Here is a 17,392-nt window from a genome sequence, read left to right on the forward strand (position 1 = left end):
TGGAAACTTTCTAGAACATTTTTTTAAATTTAAGTGCAATATTTTTTGACCATCTTGTGTAGCCTATGTTATATAACACCTTTAAAAACTAAAAACTAGATATTATTCCAGTTTATTTAAAAATTTATTTATTATTTATTTTAAAACTGTAATAATAAAGTTTTTAAAGACTGACAGGTACTGTGTTAACTTTATTACCTTACTGAATCTTAACAACCATCCCCTCAAATGGGATAATTACTATCTCATGTCAAAAGTACGTAAAACAAGGCTAAGTTCATTCTCATTTTATTTTTCCTAGTTTATAGTGAAGGACCGTGAGGTTTGAAGAAGCTTGTCCACAGTCTGTCTAATATAGCTACTTATCGAGTTGCCAGGAAGTGGCAGTGCTAACCAGGACTGAAACCCATATCTAGTTTATTACAAAGTTCACTAAGGTGCACACTGTGAGGCACCACCCACATGCTCTTGAATGAGGCTGAAGGGAGTGCTGCTGGCAGAAATCCCTCTGCTCCTAGTCCCCTGTGTGGACACCATGTACAAGCATCTACCAGCTGGTCTGTAGGGCACAGAGGACTAGTGTCATTTCCTGGATGAGACTAGCTTTTAAGGGTCATCTGTCTTCAGAATTCCCTGTAGAATAGGCTAAAGCTACATTACCACAGCTCATGTTCTCCCTGTGCCTAATCCTGCTTTCTTCCCTTCCCTTTCCTTCCACAGATTCCAGGAACACTCCCCAATAAACTTCTGCAGGGTAACCTCCATCTCATAGTTGGGTTCCCAGAAAACCCCACCTGTGATATCTCCATTCTTCCCACTCTGCCAGGCTATGGCCTCAGGTGTTTCATCCCCGACAGAAGAAGCTAGAATACATGAGCTCAGTCTCATTTCTAACTCCAAAACTGCAGTGTGGCATTAAGAAATTGGAGTCAGAAGATCTGATTCTTATTTGTATCTTATTCATTTACTAGCTGCATGAACTTAACCCTGAGACGCATGCTTTCTGGTCTGCAAATAGAATAACACTACCTGCCCTATCTTTCCCTCAAAAGTATTGAAAGCATCAATTTATAAAGTACAAAGCCCATATAAACACAAGCTATTATTTTTATGATAATTACTGTAAATTTGTAGAAGCTGTAATAATATGAGGCCAGCATGGAAGGTCCTGTTGTTCCACAATTTTAGGGAAGACCCAATCAAGTACCCCAGTGCAAACCCATGAGCAGCCCAGAAGAAGCCCACCACCGACAGGCACAGGACTGTCATATCCTCTTTACAAAGCTCCATGAAGAGGACAGAAACTGCCAGAGGACCTCTGAACAGCTGGATTAACACAATTCTTACGCTAAAGAAACTCCAGGCAATCTTCCCAACCTAGTCTTTCCTAGATGAGAAGTCTCTTCCTTACCCTCTTCCTCTTTTCTGCGTTTGTTCACCTGTGGTTTTTCTCATTCTGACTCCTCTCTAGATCTCTTCATTGTTTTCTAGAGCTCTTACTCATTATTTAAAAACAAAGAAAACAAGCTGCTCTCCAGTTTTACACAGAGTGCCCATCTTCTTGCCTTAAATAAAACTTCATTCTTGTCCAGACTCTGCTTCCTTCCCTGTGGGGGCTATCCATCCTGTCTTCCAAACTTAGTCCAGTGGGGCCAGGAAAGGGGAGAAGTGAGCTGCAGGTTAGGATATCTCTTGGACACAAGCATGTCTCAGATGGTTATGAGTACCCAAATGGGGGCTCCAACACCAACCAGGCCTTCTGGGTTCCTGTCGACCCTTCTTGCCTATTAGGCCCTTGTTTCCCCTTCTTTGAAAGGTTATTCTAAAACTGGTCATTCTCTCCAATACAGCTATTAATCCTTGCTTTACTCCTTTCTCTTCGTGGACAAGTCTGTCTCTTATTTCACAGGAAAAAATCAAGTGCACGCTATGATCTTCAATTTCCACCCTGCTCATAAATTTTATAACTACATTTGTAACTATTCTTACTGTATTCCTTTAAGCTTTAAAGACAGCCCTTGACCTTCTGCCCTTCTCATTCCAGTTAGACATTACTTCATGGGTCAAACTTCATTCTTCTGTTTTTAATCTCTTCCCTTTAAATGGCATGAGCTCCTTGGATCAAAAAAGTACATACCCATTTTCCATCTCCCCCAAACAATCACTGAGCTGCTTTTTTGTCCCTTGTCTCTTTCACTGTGCCTGCTTCCCTGCTTTCATTCATGTATCTATTGACATCTGCTTTGCCCAGCCAGGCTGGCAGCATCTAAATGACCTCTCTCAATTGTCCTTATTTGACACAGGAGCTCACCTTTCCTCAAAGCTCTTGCCTGAGATAGCTCCTCTTTGGTATTCCTTCAACTTTTCAGATCATCATTCCATCTTTCTTTAGGTTCCCTTCCCTTTAGCCATGTTTTAAATGTCAGGGTACTCCCAGAATTTCATCCTCGGGCCTCTTCTTCTCATTGAACATTCTTCTCCTGAGTGAGCTTGACAATTAATATTTTCAACTATCACCTTTGTGACCTAGATTGCCAAATCTTTATTTTTTGCAGTTTAAATTTCCTTTGATTTCTGACTTATATTTCCAATTGCCTCACTACCTACACAATACAGACTGCTCAAAGCTAACATGTCACTGCTGAACTCGCCGGCTTTGTCACCCATCATACTCCTTCTCAGATTCTCCCTCTCTGCTGTGGTGGCATTGGCCACCAGTGGCCACCTTCAATGGCCTTCGATGGCTACTTAATTACTGTTTTTGCTTCAGTCTTAATACCTTTGAATCCAACTTCCTGTCAATGAGGATCTGCCTAAAACAAACCTGATTAGATTGTTCTAGTGCTATATATAACATAACAATAAAAAATGCCAAACTGTCTATACAGCATGCCTTCTCCTGGCATGTGAAGCCTCCATGGTGCAACTTTCGTCAATCCCTCTGGCTACATCCTCCCCAGGCTTCCTGCTCCAGCAACACCTGAGTGTTCATGGGCTCCTCAGGCATATGAGGCCGCTTCCTACCTTTCTATTTCTGGCTACACAGTTGTTCCCTCTGCCCAGAACACTTCCCCTGACACACCTGATTAACCTTTAGTCATTTAAAACTCAGTTGGGCTGTCACCTCATGAAGGAAGTCTTTCTTGATAACAAAGAAAGGATTAGGTGTCTCTCGGTGTTCACGTGATATGCAGTACATAGCACTGTCACTGTAATTCTACACTGCTTCAAAATTGTTTGTGTCTACCTCCCTGTTCCTACCAATAAATCACTCCTAAACTCTATGGCTGAATAGTTCAATTATTTTATTCATGAGTCTGCAATCTGATTCTGAGATGGCTCATTCTCACTCTGACATGTTGGTGCTCATTGCAGGTTCCTCTCTGCCCAGGCGTTTCCATAGGGCAGTCTAGGCACCATGGCTGCTGGGTCCCAGAGGATAGGAAGTAGAAGCTGCTAGTGTCTTAAGGCTTGGGCCCCAAAACTGATACATCGTCTCACTTCTGCTCTGTGCTACTGGCAGGCTATAGGGAAGAACCCAGGGGAGGAGGCAGAGCCTCATCTTTTGATGGGAGGAATATTAAAAAAAGTGGGGGCCATGTTTTCAAACTACCACAATCCTCTTTTAGGATCAGGTGAAAGCATGGTCTGCTGAATGAATAGATTCATTCCTAAATCAAACTGCATTCAAAAAACTTCACGGTCTCAGTCACTTGGACCAAGGAGGCTCATTCCAGACAGCTCAGCCACATCAATTAGCGAGAGGATTTAAGACTCAAAGGAAATTAGGCTTAAAGTCTCGAGGCATTTTAGAAATGGGAGGAATTTATGAGCTAATCAAATTACAGTCCTTCGTTTTACCAAGAGAAACTGAGGTACATAAACAAAAGAATATAGCAAAGATCATGGGGATCAGTTATATAAAAATGGCAATGATTCAGGATTTGCCACACATGGGGAAGTTACATGCCTTTACTTCCTCAATTTCTTCCTTTTAGCAAGTCAAAGCTAATTAAACCACAGAATCTGAATGAGTATTCTTAATTTTCTTGCTTGTAAAAGGGAGCATTATTGACTTATGCAAACTGGGTCCAATTTACAGCTATCGCTGTAATTTAATTATTTGATGACGCACCCCATGTCTTCATGAAGTGTCCTGTGGCACACTAATGACTCAAATCCTATGCACTGACATGCATCCAGCCATTAAACAGGATATGAAAGGATGCATAAGACCTTTGTTTTTACACATCTTCAAAAGCAGTAGAATGAAACACAGATGTGAACAATAGGGGTATTAGAATTCAAATTATTAAATGTAATTAATAAAGTCAAAGGAAGTCAGATAATTTGATACCCATAAGGATAAGGCCTAATCCTAAAAGGTGAATTTTGATGGAACAAAAAATTCATAAATCAGTCTGCAGAATTAGGAGACATGCCTAGTTACAGCCTTTAGAAATATGCACTGAGAGAACCACTCATTCTCTTGTAGGCTTTATGAGGAGCTTCGCAACCACAGGTAATCTCACAGGAGGTATAAGGGCTTTGAATTAAAAAAAAAAAAGTGAGAACTGTAAATTAACCAAGTACATGGTAGCATTTTACCAAGTCAACGTAAAATCCTTTTCCCCAGAAGAAAAAATTTGCTTTTCTAAGAATTCTTCTTGCACAGTGGAACATTTAGCAATGGAATAATAATTATCTTGTGAATCAGACTGTCTATATGACTTCATCTCACCCTTTCTGGAGGAAAGGCACACTACTAATTTAGCAATTCCATAATAAAGATAAGTCACATGAGATGATGGTGTTGTAAGACACAGCAAGTGGGATCTTTATAACTTTATCTGCACTCCCTACCCAGTGTTTATGCAACTGCTACTTCTCATCTAGTATAGCATCTGAGCAACTATGAACTTCCCTGGAATAGATCAGAGTTAAAGTAGAAAGTAAAACAAAACAAAATCTAATTTAAAAAAAAAAACCCTCATAATCTATGAGAGATACTGCAGGAATTCCCCAAACATCCATCCACAAAGATTGCATCATTTTTGCTCAGAGCTAAAAGAAAGCCTGCCTTTCAGGGTTAAATGTTATCAACTAGTAGTACTTTGTTATGGCTCTAGCATGATCCATGCTTTAGGCTAAGCATGACGAAGTTCAGAATCTGTGTATATCTACTAATTTAAATTCTCCAGCAATTAACACAGTTCAACATCCTTCAAGAAAGGCAACATAAAGCTGGCTAAATGTACAAAAGCTCCCATCATATTTGCCTATAGTATTTTAGATATAAGCTAGCTTTAGCTGAAGAGGATGGCAGTACCTTGAAGTGGGAAGATACTATTTCCTATCTGAAATATCAATATAGAATGTAATAATAGCTAGCACTGAGAGCTTGCCATTTCCGAGGCACAGTGCGAAGTAATTTACATGTACTATCTCATTTAATCCTTACAGCAATCTTAAAACATAGGTCTTATTAATCCATGTTCTACAGGAAAAACAAATCAAGGTTAAGGAGATTCGACTCAGAAACACAACTGGTAGGTGAGCAGGATTTGAATGGCTCTGGCTTTGCTCTATAATTTGAATTCTTAACTCTTCAACTGCCCACTTAACATGTAACTATTGATTTAATCTATTCTATGTACTGCTTAAATAGACTATAAAAGTTAAACATGTTCTTTCATTATAAAATAATTTAGGATTAGATAAGCATGATTGGTTTTTAAGCTGTCAACTGCCAGATTCAAACATTCCTTCATTTCTAAGATGCCCCATTGTTTTATGCACTAATAAGAAAAACAGTGCTGCCATTTATGATCTCCTTGATAAACACCAATTTTAGGGATATTCAAATATGAGAAAATCATGTTGTTAAGCTAATGGAATACCATGCATGTAATTTTGCCTGTCTGCTCCTCATTCTACTTTGAACCATCCTTTCCAAGTCTTATACATTAGCTTCTTAAAAGCAGGTGCACCCACCATCGGATCTGCCCTGCATGCTCAGTACTCCTGCCCCTGGGCACTCTGCTCTATTTGCAACACTTCAGCCATCTCCTAATGGCATCCCTCAGGACACTTTTCAGCTGATTCTTTCTCTAGACTCCAGACCATCTTTGATAGGTTTACCTCCAAATTGACAGCGTTAAAATCTCTTAAATTCAGCATGTTAAAAAGTCCTTTCCCCTTTAGGGGTCCATTACATAGTACAGTGTAAGTGTTGAGAAAAAAGACTTGAGATGATAGGTCTAAGTTCCAATCCAGCTCTGAAACTTGGCCTCCTGTTGGCCCTTGGATCACTCTCTTAACTTTGCTTAAAAAGCCTCAGTTTCTTTTATCTAAAAAGTGGTGTTAATAAACATAGCCTCTGATGGTGGTAAAGATATTAAATCAGCTATCTATGAAAGTAATTAGCAAGTTGTCTGAAGCATACTAAGCATTCAATTAATGATTGCCATTTCTGCTATCATTAATTAATGAGATCCTCTTCTGCCCAAGCACTTAAGTTGGAAATTCAGAAATATAAGTACATCTACCTCTCACTCAAATTCCTTATCTACTCAGTCACCAAATTCTGATGCTATTGGAAGAAATACCATGTCTTACGTAGTTTACAAACTAACTTTACTGTCTTTTGCATTAACATACTAGCAGCTGAATATATTCAAAAGTCTTTCCCATTTAAAATCACAGTGGCCTATGACATCAGTTTCTGTTGTTTCAAGTAGTATCCCCATCCCATGTGTCTCAGAAACACGTTTTCTTTTTGAAAAGATTTACATAGTTCTTTAGTTCATTTCTGGGCATTTTGTGTTATTGAGAATTCTGACTCCCCCACCCTTGCCTTTCTGCCTCCACATTTCACTTTCTAAAATGGAGCTATCAACATCAGTCTGCTTTGTCCTGTAGTTGATCATTCATCTTACTCCCTTATTATGAAAACAATATATTTTTACTCTACAAACTTTGAACATATAAATACTATTTCAAATCACTTGTAATCCTTCTATGATAGCTGCATATATATTCTGCTAGATTATTTCCCATATGGTACATCATAAATTAAAATCTATTTTATAAAGATGAACCTTATTGTACATGCTGTTTTTTACTGTTACCTCGTAAACATTTAGAATGTGTAAGCAAATATTTATGCTAAAATTAAAATTGTAATAGACTGTCAACATAAACATCATATTTGAAGATCAGAGTTTTCAAATATAAAATATAAAAACAAGGGCTGGGGGTATAGCTTAGTAGAAGAGCACTTGCCTAGAATGTGCAAAGTACCTGGCTTATATCCCTAGTACTGCAAAACAAATATGTGAAATATAAAAACTAAGAAATGGTTGGAGGACACAGGACAAAATAGATAAAAACAAGAAGAAATTACAGTTACAATGATATGAAAACAAATCTCACTTCATAAGAATAAAAGGGAAAGAAGTAAAAGTGGGTTTTTAAATTAAGAAATGTTTAGTTACAATAAAGATATAATAACCTTTTTATAGCTGTGAACATTTCTGCAGCTATTTAATCAATAGGGATACATTAACCTTATTAGACTGTGACAGCATCTCAGTTTTTTTTGGATTAAAGTAAAACCAATAAGGCCAGAAACATCCGAGAAGATAAAGAAGGGCATGATGGTTTTTAAAAAATTAGATTCTGACCATCTTTATACTTTCATACCCAAAAGCATACATATAAAATAGTTATTTCTCAATCTTTGTTTGTTCATTTTTGTGGTACTAGGGATTGAAATCCAGTGGTGCTCTATCACTGTGCTACATCCTCAGCCTTTTAATTTTTTATCTTAATTTCTCACTAAGTTGCCCAGGCTGGCCATGAACTTGGACTCCTCCTACCTCAGCCTCAGGAGTTGCTTCAATTATAGGTGTGTACCACTGTGACTCACAATGTTTTAAAACGTCCATGCCATCTTACAGAAAATCAAAAATCTTAGGCCTGACTTCAATGTTTGAAACTTAAAACAAACAAAAAACCAACCCAACCTTAATATCTTAAAGCAATGTCAGAATGTGGATTTTTTTGCTTAAAAATGTTGATCATGTGCTACCAACACAAGCAAGGAGCCCCAGTTGAGACTCTTGCTCTCTGACCAGTGAATGGTGTAGAGGAGAGCTCAATGTGGGCCAGCAGATCATACTGCTTTGCTTTCACAGCAGAAAATGGAGGAAATCAGCCTTGCAAATGAAAGCTTATGACAGGAGCAGGTGGCATTCAAAGTCCCTTAACTTGTTTTGGAGTAAACAGGGAAATGTTTTACTCAAAAATTTTTCAAAATGATTTTCTGGAAGTTATTTTGTCAACTCAATGAACTTGAGTTCTAAATCCTTCCCACGAAGATCTGCTGACAAAGGTTGCAGCTAGGTAAGAAAAGGAGGAAAGAGGATTTTCACTGTAAAGTTGGAAGTGACGGCCCAAACATATACTTCAGTTAAATTTCTCCCCTCCCTGATTATCTCAGAAGACTGTTTTTTGAGACTCAGTTTCGATAGCACAATGGTTAGGAAAGTAGGCTCTGGCACCAGACTGTGTCTGAATCTGGTTCTGCTGGGTGCTGGAGGGCAAGTTACTAGATCCTTTTGTGTCTCCATTCTTTCCTGTAAAATACTATCTGCACCTACCTCCTTGGGTTTTTCAGTACTACAGGGGTAACACATGTAAAGCACAGAATATCTGGATGCATCTGAAGAGTGATAGTGAGTCTTATTAATATATTGGACTTCAACTGTAAAAACTTAAAACAAGTTATGATGTTGAGTTCTATCCCTTTTAGTTTCAGTTCTTCGTATATAAAACCTTCAAATAAATTCTGCAAACATGTTAAGCTCTGCCAAGATTGCAGTTCCTTTTGTCCTTATTGTCTCAACACTATCCATCAGTGCATAAATCTTTACAAGCACATGTTCTTTTGACATAATTGAAAAGGTCTAAGGAAAAATTAAAGTAACATGAGTATCCACAGATTATTTCTTCTTGTAGTTTGCTTTGAATTTTTAACATTAAAATCTTCAATTCCTCTAGAAAATACCTAAATATAAAATATATTTTTATTAAAACATCTAACAAATTACTTCAAGAATTTTTATTTAATTCATCAACTATTTCTCAATGATTTGAAAATGTTGCACACAACATCCTGTGAGCTTATTATTACAATGGTACTTAGGTTTCACAGAGAAAATTACCATCACTTTGGCTCCCTGCTGGCTCACCAGGCCCCAGAGCAACAATGCTTTGGCTCACAGCAATTAATGACTGAAAAGGGTGTCCTATAGATCTCTTAATGTGATTACTAGGGATTTTCTAGTGATGAAGGAATACTGTATTAGCAGACAAATCTTAACTGATCATGTTTGTGATTCTTTCAATATGTTGCCAGATTTTATTTGCTAATATTTAATTAAGATTTCCTATAAGTAGTTTTAAAAGAATAATGTATTCTTAACTTTTAAAAAAATGAAAAAAAATACAGAATTTGGTTGTAATATAGTAATTTGACTATAGCTAACAATTCTGTATTAAATACTTGAAATCTGGTATACTGTTGCCTAAAATTCTATAGTAAGAGTAGCACTCCAACTTTTCCCATTTTCTATTGTCTAAGATATATTTTCTTTTTTCACTTTTGGTACCAGGGACTGCTTAACCACTGAGCAACATCCCAGTCCTTCTCAGTTCTTATTTCAAAACAGGGTCTTGCCAAGTTGCTTAGGGCTCTGCTAAATTGCTGAGGCTGGCTTTGAAGTTGTGATCCTCCTGCCTCAGCCTCCCAAGCCTCCAGGATTATAGGTGTGCACCATCACACCCTGGCTGAGATATATTTTCAATCTTTCAATTATTACTATTCTTTAAAAACATATGCCTCTAGATCATATTATGGTCATACTAAAAAAAACAATTAGAATTCTATCTTTTAACAGATAGAATTAAGAGAACATGGTGAGCTAGGGATGTGGCTTGCCTGGTGCACGGAGCACTGGGTTCGATCCTCAACACCATATAAAAAAAAATAAACATATGGTGTCTACCTAAAACTAAGAAATAAATATTTTTAAAAAGAGAGAGAACATGGTAGACACTGTGCAGTGATAAATATGCTTGGTTTTAATTTTAAATTGTATTTTGGATTATACTTCCAAATGATTTCTCTTTTCCCACCCCTTGACAATACTGATTAAAAAGTTTTCTCCCCACTCTCTTAGACACACTGAATAAGTAGTCCCAACATATTGAGAAGTTTTTTCCCTTATCTCTTTAGCCAACAAAGATGAGTACCTTGAGAAGTTCATTCTATTTTTACTCTGCTACTACTAAACTTTAAACTTTCTTTATCCTAAGTTCATTGATGCCAATAACCAAAAAGTATTCTGGGAGTCTCCTTGGAGTCTTGTCTTCATCTTCCTGCCCAGCTGTTGAGAAACAACACCTTGTAACTACTGATCCCTACTACTGGACTGCTATATCATTCTTTTTTGAGGAATCATTGGTCATTAGCATTATTGCTTGCCACAATGGTAATAACTGCTATTCATAGTACATTCTATGCCACTTTAAAAAAAAAAAAGACTTTTTGATTCTGATTAATTACTTGGTTGGCTCCAACATGCCTTTGCATATATACATACATATATTTTTTTTTCAGGGGAAATACACATAATTGGGATATTCTGTGCATCTTTTAAGGTCAATGATGATCTTTTTGTTGCCCTTTCAAGAAAAGATACCTCAGTTGACTGAGGTAAAATACTAGTATAACCTTTTCCCCCTCTAATGTTTCTGGTGATATTCAGCTACTTTTAGTCTGTAGTAGCATTAGGTAACTGGATACAAATTCATTCTTTTTCCTTTTAGATAATTATTCTCTCCCTCACTCTATCCTACCCCATCCTCACACAGATGAATGCTTATGATTTCTTTATCTTTGAAACAGAACAATTTTGTTAGAACACATTTGAGTGATTCTTTCATAATTATTAACATCTTTACTAAGATACAATTCATATATCAAATGTTTTAAATTTTGGGGGGGTCACCCATAGCCCTGATATGAAGAGTCATGATTTCCTTGTTGCATACTTGTTTTCATTCTGAATACTGTTACTGTTGCTGGACTTTGCTTCTCTCGTGCTCAATTTTTCATTTAGAAATTGGAATACATGGAGTTCTGGACTGACCTCTAATACAATCTCTAATTCATTCCCTGTTTAATTGAACTTCCATCTCCTCACCCAAACCAGTAACATCTGCTCACTTAGATTCTACACATAACCAATATTGAGAATTGAGAGCATTATGACAAAATTTTGTGGGCTTTTTAATCATTTGGGGTCAGGCAAAAGAAAAAAAAATGTGAGCATAGCTTGAATATTCCTTTCTGGTGTACCACTGTGACCCACAGCCAGCTAGCAGTGTCCCTTCTGCAGCTGGTCTGACCTTGCCAAGAGGCAGCCAGAGCTCTGAGCCATTGCATGGGTATGCGTTGAGCTGTGAGTAGGGGCATCTCTTCTCTAGTACTTGGGTAACTGCCAGAGGCTCCAGAAGCTTCAAGATATGCTCCCTTTCCTATCACAATAGTGCTACAGTTCACCCAGGTCACCAGCTTGCTCAAGCAAGATGAGGGGGTATCAGTGAGCGCTGGGCACTAGTTCTCCATTTAGCATGAGATGAGCTCCATGATGACACGTTCTCTCTGGAACCAAGTTCTGTGAAGCTAGGCATTTGCACAAGGCCATTTCCTAGCTAGCAGTGATAGGAACTTTTTCCTATTAAAGTCATTCAGAAAATTCAGAAACTGGGGCTGGGTGGTAGAGGTGGGGGTGAGCCTGTGAAGTTTACCAGGTAAGCTCAGCTCATCATCTTGACCCACAAGCCTACACCACGCTGTGCACAGCCGTCAGTGGCTGCCCTAAGGTGCTCTTCCCTTTCACTTCACTGGCTCCTCTTTACACTGTCCTGTTTACCCAATGTTTTTTTTTTCTCTCTTCAGCTTTGCCAGGTCTGACCCTCATGCCCTGCTCTCTTCTCATTCTGTGTACGCTCCCTCGGTAATCTCATCTATTTCTTGGCTTCAACTGTCATCTGTATCAGAGGTTCTCAAACTCCTCCCCAGAACATTGCTTACATAGGAACACACTCTCATCAGGAACCTCTCTCTTCATACTATGATTCCCTATCACATGGACACTCTGAAGTCTCAAAGGGGCATTTACGGCTTAAAGAACCATTTCTCATGCCTGAAGATCTTTGGTCTGGGACATCTGTCTGCTCTGTCATCCAGAGTTGATATGTCCCCATCATCCGCTGAGTTATATACTCTAGGAACTTGAAAATCACTACTACTAGACCCAAGTGGATCACAAACTGACTAAAATAAAACATAACACCTTCAGACACACACACACAGGGATCAGTTTAATGATTTCAAGCCTCTGTGGTAAAATTTTACCGAAAAGGGACAAGAATCTAAGGAGTCAGAGGTCTGTAGGATACTGAAGAAAAAGATGATGTCAGAAAAAGGACCTTAGAAAGACAACAAAGAAAGTAACCTCTGCCTACTCTGCCACCATACAAGGTCCTTGGAGCCAGTTTACACAGGGCTGGCTTTAAGGCAAAAGATGCAAAGGATGCAGACCTAAAGACAGCATAATTCTGAAATTGCCCTGCAGCTTGTCCTCAGGCTGCCCAACTTCAGAAGAGACCCATCCCACCCTGTCTAGCCCTGTCTACACCATGACCTTCAACAGAAGGAAAGAGACAAAGAAAAAGGCAATGCAGGGACTCTTTCTCTGGCTCACCTTACTCCTCTGTCTTTATTTATGGTACAGTTTAAGTACTGTCCTACTTGCAGGAATTTGGACAACACAGCACACACCTTGCTAAAATGGGAAAGTATAAATTCTAAAAAAATAGAGAGTTCGACGTACTATAAACGGTGAGCATATTCATCCTTTCCCCATTAATTAACATTTATTGAAGTAAGGCATTATGTTTTTTTTTCTTTTGTAAAAACCTTTTTAATTTCTCCTATCAGCACATAATACACTATAATGTTCCGTTTGCTTTAAAAAATGCTAAGTTTGTGTCACAAGAAGCTGTTACTAATCCACTAAGATAGGACAGTACTGAGATTTTCCTCTCAGAAGAGGTGACAGGCTTGTTTGAAGAGTCTGGATGCCCTTAGCCCAGTGTCCACCACAGTAGACTCTACTATGCAGCTATTGATCTTGCACTAAGGTGTCTCCTTGTGAAGTACACGTTGCTAGCTGTTAGATGAGGAAAACAGGACCTCATTAGCATCAATTTCATCCAAGGCCAAAGGAAAGCCACAGGATTGGAAATTTGGCCAAAGGGCCTAGAAAATTCATGAGCTGGTTAATCAGCATCTTAATAACCAGGAATAGTCTAAATTATTTGCAAAGCAATTCAGCTCAATATCATTATTAGTACACAAGAAAAGTTCTGTAGCAACACATAGGGATTCATATGCACTAGTAAGATCATGGGGTCTTAAGCTCATGCAAATCTGGGTTAAGCTCAGTAAATCCAAGATTTGCTGCAGGATTCTAATTATATAAATAAATAAAAGTGAGATTGTTAAAACAAGTTTTAAAAACCTAGTTTGTAAAAAATAAATCTTTTCTAGAGTCTATATTTACTTATCCTAAGTTTTTTTTTTTTGCAAAACCTCATCTACTGTTAAAAATATCATATATTTATGCATACAAATGTGTGTGTGTGTGTGTGTGTGTGTGTATCTAATATGTATATAAACAGGATTGCTCTGGGTAAATTCCTGCGAAATTTACTGACTGTTTATTATGGCTAGAGCTGTGAGGCAGCAGAAGAACAAGAAAGAAAGGGGGGGAAATGGTGTTTAAGTCCCATACTAGTAGTGCACTTATTTTTTTTTTTAATAAGTTTACACAATATCCAATTAAAAAAAAATCTGAGATTCACTTAATGGTTGTAAGGGTTTTGTCCTGTTTTCTACACTGTCAACCTTTCTTGGTAAGACACTGATGTATTAAAGACACTGATGTGTTAAAAGATTTATTGAAATCTGGTTTAAGTGCCATGACAGATAAACTGAATATATTACAGAGAACCTGTGTTCTATTTTCTTCTATAATATGCATGGGACTTGAAGCTCTTTCAAATACTACTGGGACTGTTTTGAGGAAAAAGAGACAGATGAGAATGGAAGAAAAAAATTCTATAACCTCGTTCATTGCCTGCTCTACTTGCATCCTTATCCTTAATCTGGTCGAACTCATTGTGTCTTCCATCTTCTTTAGGTTTCACTGCTGCAAGAGAGACCCAGGTTAGGAAGTGACTTGAGTATAATGCCAGGATCAATGCTGCAATGGGATGAGAGCCAGAAGAGGCTGTGAAGACAGGAGTATCGGAGTATCGGAGATCCTCAGAATGTGGCATCTACAACACATGTCCCACTTACTGTGTAGGGGTAGAATTTGCAAAAACCAAACAAATAATACTCATCTAAAAGAAAGGGGTCTGTTGTCATCAAGCTAATAGTACTTAGTACTCTCTATGCAAAATGTGCACTTATTAAGTTCTTAACACGTTCTTCTGGGAAGACTCATTCTTGTGCATTATGGAATGAACAGGAAGCATGGTGTGTGACAATGGGGACAGGCATCACCTGGGAAGTACAGAGTCCATACCAATAGATGGCTACAAGATAGTGTTTACCTTGATGAGCTTTGCAGACTCTAATACTCGATCTCACTGACTGAACTCAGGAATGCAGACTCATGCTAACAAAACTCACAAAGACACTGATGTATTAAAAAAAAAGAGATGACTTTATTAATTCATAGCACACAACATCTATGTCAGCCTGATAGTGGAATACCTCCTTGGGAAAGCAAACGATATGAGGAAAGCTGGGGAAGCTGGGTGCACACAGAGGCAGAGCTAGTGCAATGAGAAGAATCCCAGAGAAATGTGGCAAGAGCCTCTGCAGTTCTCTAGAACAGGGCTCTCTGTTTGCCAGGCACACGGGATGCTGGCCTTGACCTGGCAGGTAGTGTTGGACTGATAGTGCTTTGTTTGATACCATACAATTTATATTAGAAAAGCTTTTGTTTTTCTTTGCATGCAGAGAAAGCACTCTTTTGATGAAGAGTGTGTGTGTGTGTGTGTGTGTGTGTGTGTTTAAGATGACAATACCCTCAATAGTCAAATCTTACTGCTCAAGGTAGGTGTGTGCACACATGTGTGTGCAGACGTGTGTATAAGACATCAATATCTTCAACTAGGTTATAGTCAAATCTTACTGCCCAATGGGTGTGTGTATGTGTGTGTTCCATGGTATGGGGAATTGAACCCAGGGCTTCTTCACACAAGTGCTCCAGCACTGAGCTACATCCTCAGCTTTTTCTTAAAATTTTATTCTGAGACAGGGTCTCGCTAGGTTATCAAGGCTGGTCCTGAACTTTTGATCCTCCTGTCTCAGCCTCCTAGCTGGGATTACATGTGTGTGCCACCACACCCAGTTCCAAAATGTCTTTCAATCTCTTAAGATCACATAATTTTTTTTCTTTAATCTATTAGGTATTCACTTCTCAGCTTAATGATTTTCAGAGGGTATTTTTGTTTCCCTGCTTTTTGGGATCAAGAAGGACACGCCACATGGTGGGCTCCACATTGGCCTACAGTTCCACAAAGTGCTGGTTAAATTCAAAACAACCTATATTTACTGTGCCAACTTTATGCCCACTGCTGTGCCAGTACAAAATAATATTATGAAGTATAACAAGAGCCTCTAAGAAAATGTTTTATCTGCTGGATGCCTACAGCCTTTTGTTCTTTGTAAGGGACACCTACTCATTCATTTTTCACTGGTATTCCAGACCCTCTACCATGTACCAGGATTTTCTAGGTACAAAAACCCACAAAGATAACTATAATACTGTAACATTCCTTTTAAGAGCCTATGGTCTAGTAAAGAAATGATACATTTAACAAACAGTACTGTTTTATGGTGGAGGGGGTACTGTACTATCTAGGGGAAGAGACAGAAGTCATATCTTTTTAAAAATCTGATTCTAAAAAAAATATAAGAATAATGATTACTTAAAAATTTAACTGAAGGGACATAAAGGTGTAAGTTCCTTCATTCTCCTTCCATATCACTTTTTATCTCTGAAGAATGACATCCACTTACTAAGGGAGTCAAGTTTGGTATATCCAGATTTTTTTCTATGTTCATGAAACACATTTATAAATGAATACAAATACAGCTTTTTACATTTATTATATAAATGTGCAACATTTTATATACCCCTACTTATATAATATACAAATACATACGCACCATTTATATAATATGCACATATGCATGGAATCACGCTGTATACATATATTTGGAAACTTCTTTTACATTGAATTATTTGTTGTAATCCATAAATATGTACAGAAAAGTACACAAAATACAAATGCTTAGTTCAGAAAATAATTCTTTTATATCACCACCATCAGGTCAATAAAAAGAAAAATTGAGGAACTCTCTGTCTCCCAGCCCCAAATCATTGGATTTATGGTAATCATTTCCTAGCTTTCTTTGTAGTTTAACTACTATGAGGAAGAAAAAGTTCACATTTACCAGGATGGGCAAATGCCCTAGGGCAAAAGCACTTGGGTTCTGAAAGCCTCTCTGGAAGTTCACTTTCTTTCAGATTTCAGTTTTTAATTCTGTATCTTTTTATGCTTTCTTGAAGTTATTTCCCAAAATGAAATGAATGTTAATGTATTTTTATTTTTAAAATTCCAAGCTATCTCTGTACTAATAGAAGAAGGTTGCCCTCCTTCACCCAAGTGGGGAGGGCTGTGGGCTGGGAGTGAGAGAGATGGAGAAGATGAAACTGCCATGCTGCCCTGTGGATATTTTCTTATATCGTCAATAGTTTCAATTATTTTCAGTAAGAAGATTGTTCAAATCACCTCACTGCCATATTTCCAGAGAATATCTGTATCACTTCTCAATTTCTTTCTTGCTTTAGAGTTATAGTAATAAACGAGAATTCTTATCTACTTAATTGTAACTCCTTAGTGATATTAAGAAACAAACATCTTTGGTTTTCCACAGTATGAATAGTGAATATACAATAAAGAAACAGAGTAAAGAATAAAGGAATGGAAAAGAGAATGAATAGGGAGTCACTCTTTTCCTTAAAGAGTTTCCATTTTCTTTTTTAAGACAGAGAAGATGTATATGCATAAAACAATTTAACATGGGACAGTCTAGGGCAATAAAGATACAGTTTAGTGCAATAACATATTCACACTGATTTCTGATGTATTATCAACTGAAAAAAGAAAGTTGTAG

General features: G+C 37.8%; 1 protein-coding gene across 7 annotated transcripts in view; it reads right to left on the reverse strand.

Annotated features, from left to right (window-relative positions):
* Nsmce2 (NSE2 SUMO ligase component of SMC5/6 complex) overlaps positions 1–17,392 on the reverse strand; it is a 221,664-nt gene that overhangs the window by 85,005 nt on the left and 119,267 nt on the right. For 3 of the 7 annotated variants that reach the window (XM_021724265.3, XM_021724263.3, XM_040293675.2), the window contains one exon: positions 14,262–14,345. The exons of 3 other annotated variants lie outside the window; for them this stretch is intronic. In XM_021724265.3, the coding sequence (XP_021579940.1) occupies positions 14,262–14,345 (84 nt within the window). The remainder of the gene's footprint in view (positions 1–14,261; positions 14,346–17,392) is intronic. One more of the 7 variants, XM_040293672.2, reaches the window with a different exon arrangement.

The sequence above is a fragment of the Ictidomys tridecemlineatus genome, chromosome 7 (assembly GCF_052094955.1).
Source record: "Ictidomys tridecemlineatus isolate mIctTri1 chromosome 7, mIctTri1.hap1, whole genome shotgun sequence".
Taxonomy (NCBI): domain Eukaryota; kingdom Metazoa; phylum Chordata; class Mammalia; order Rodentia; family Sciuridae; genus Ictidomys; species Ictidomys tridecemlineatus.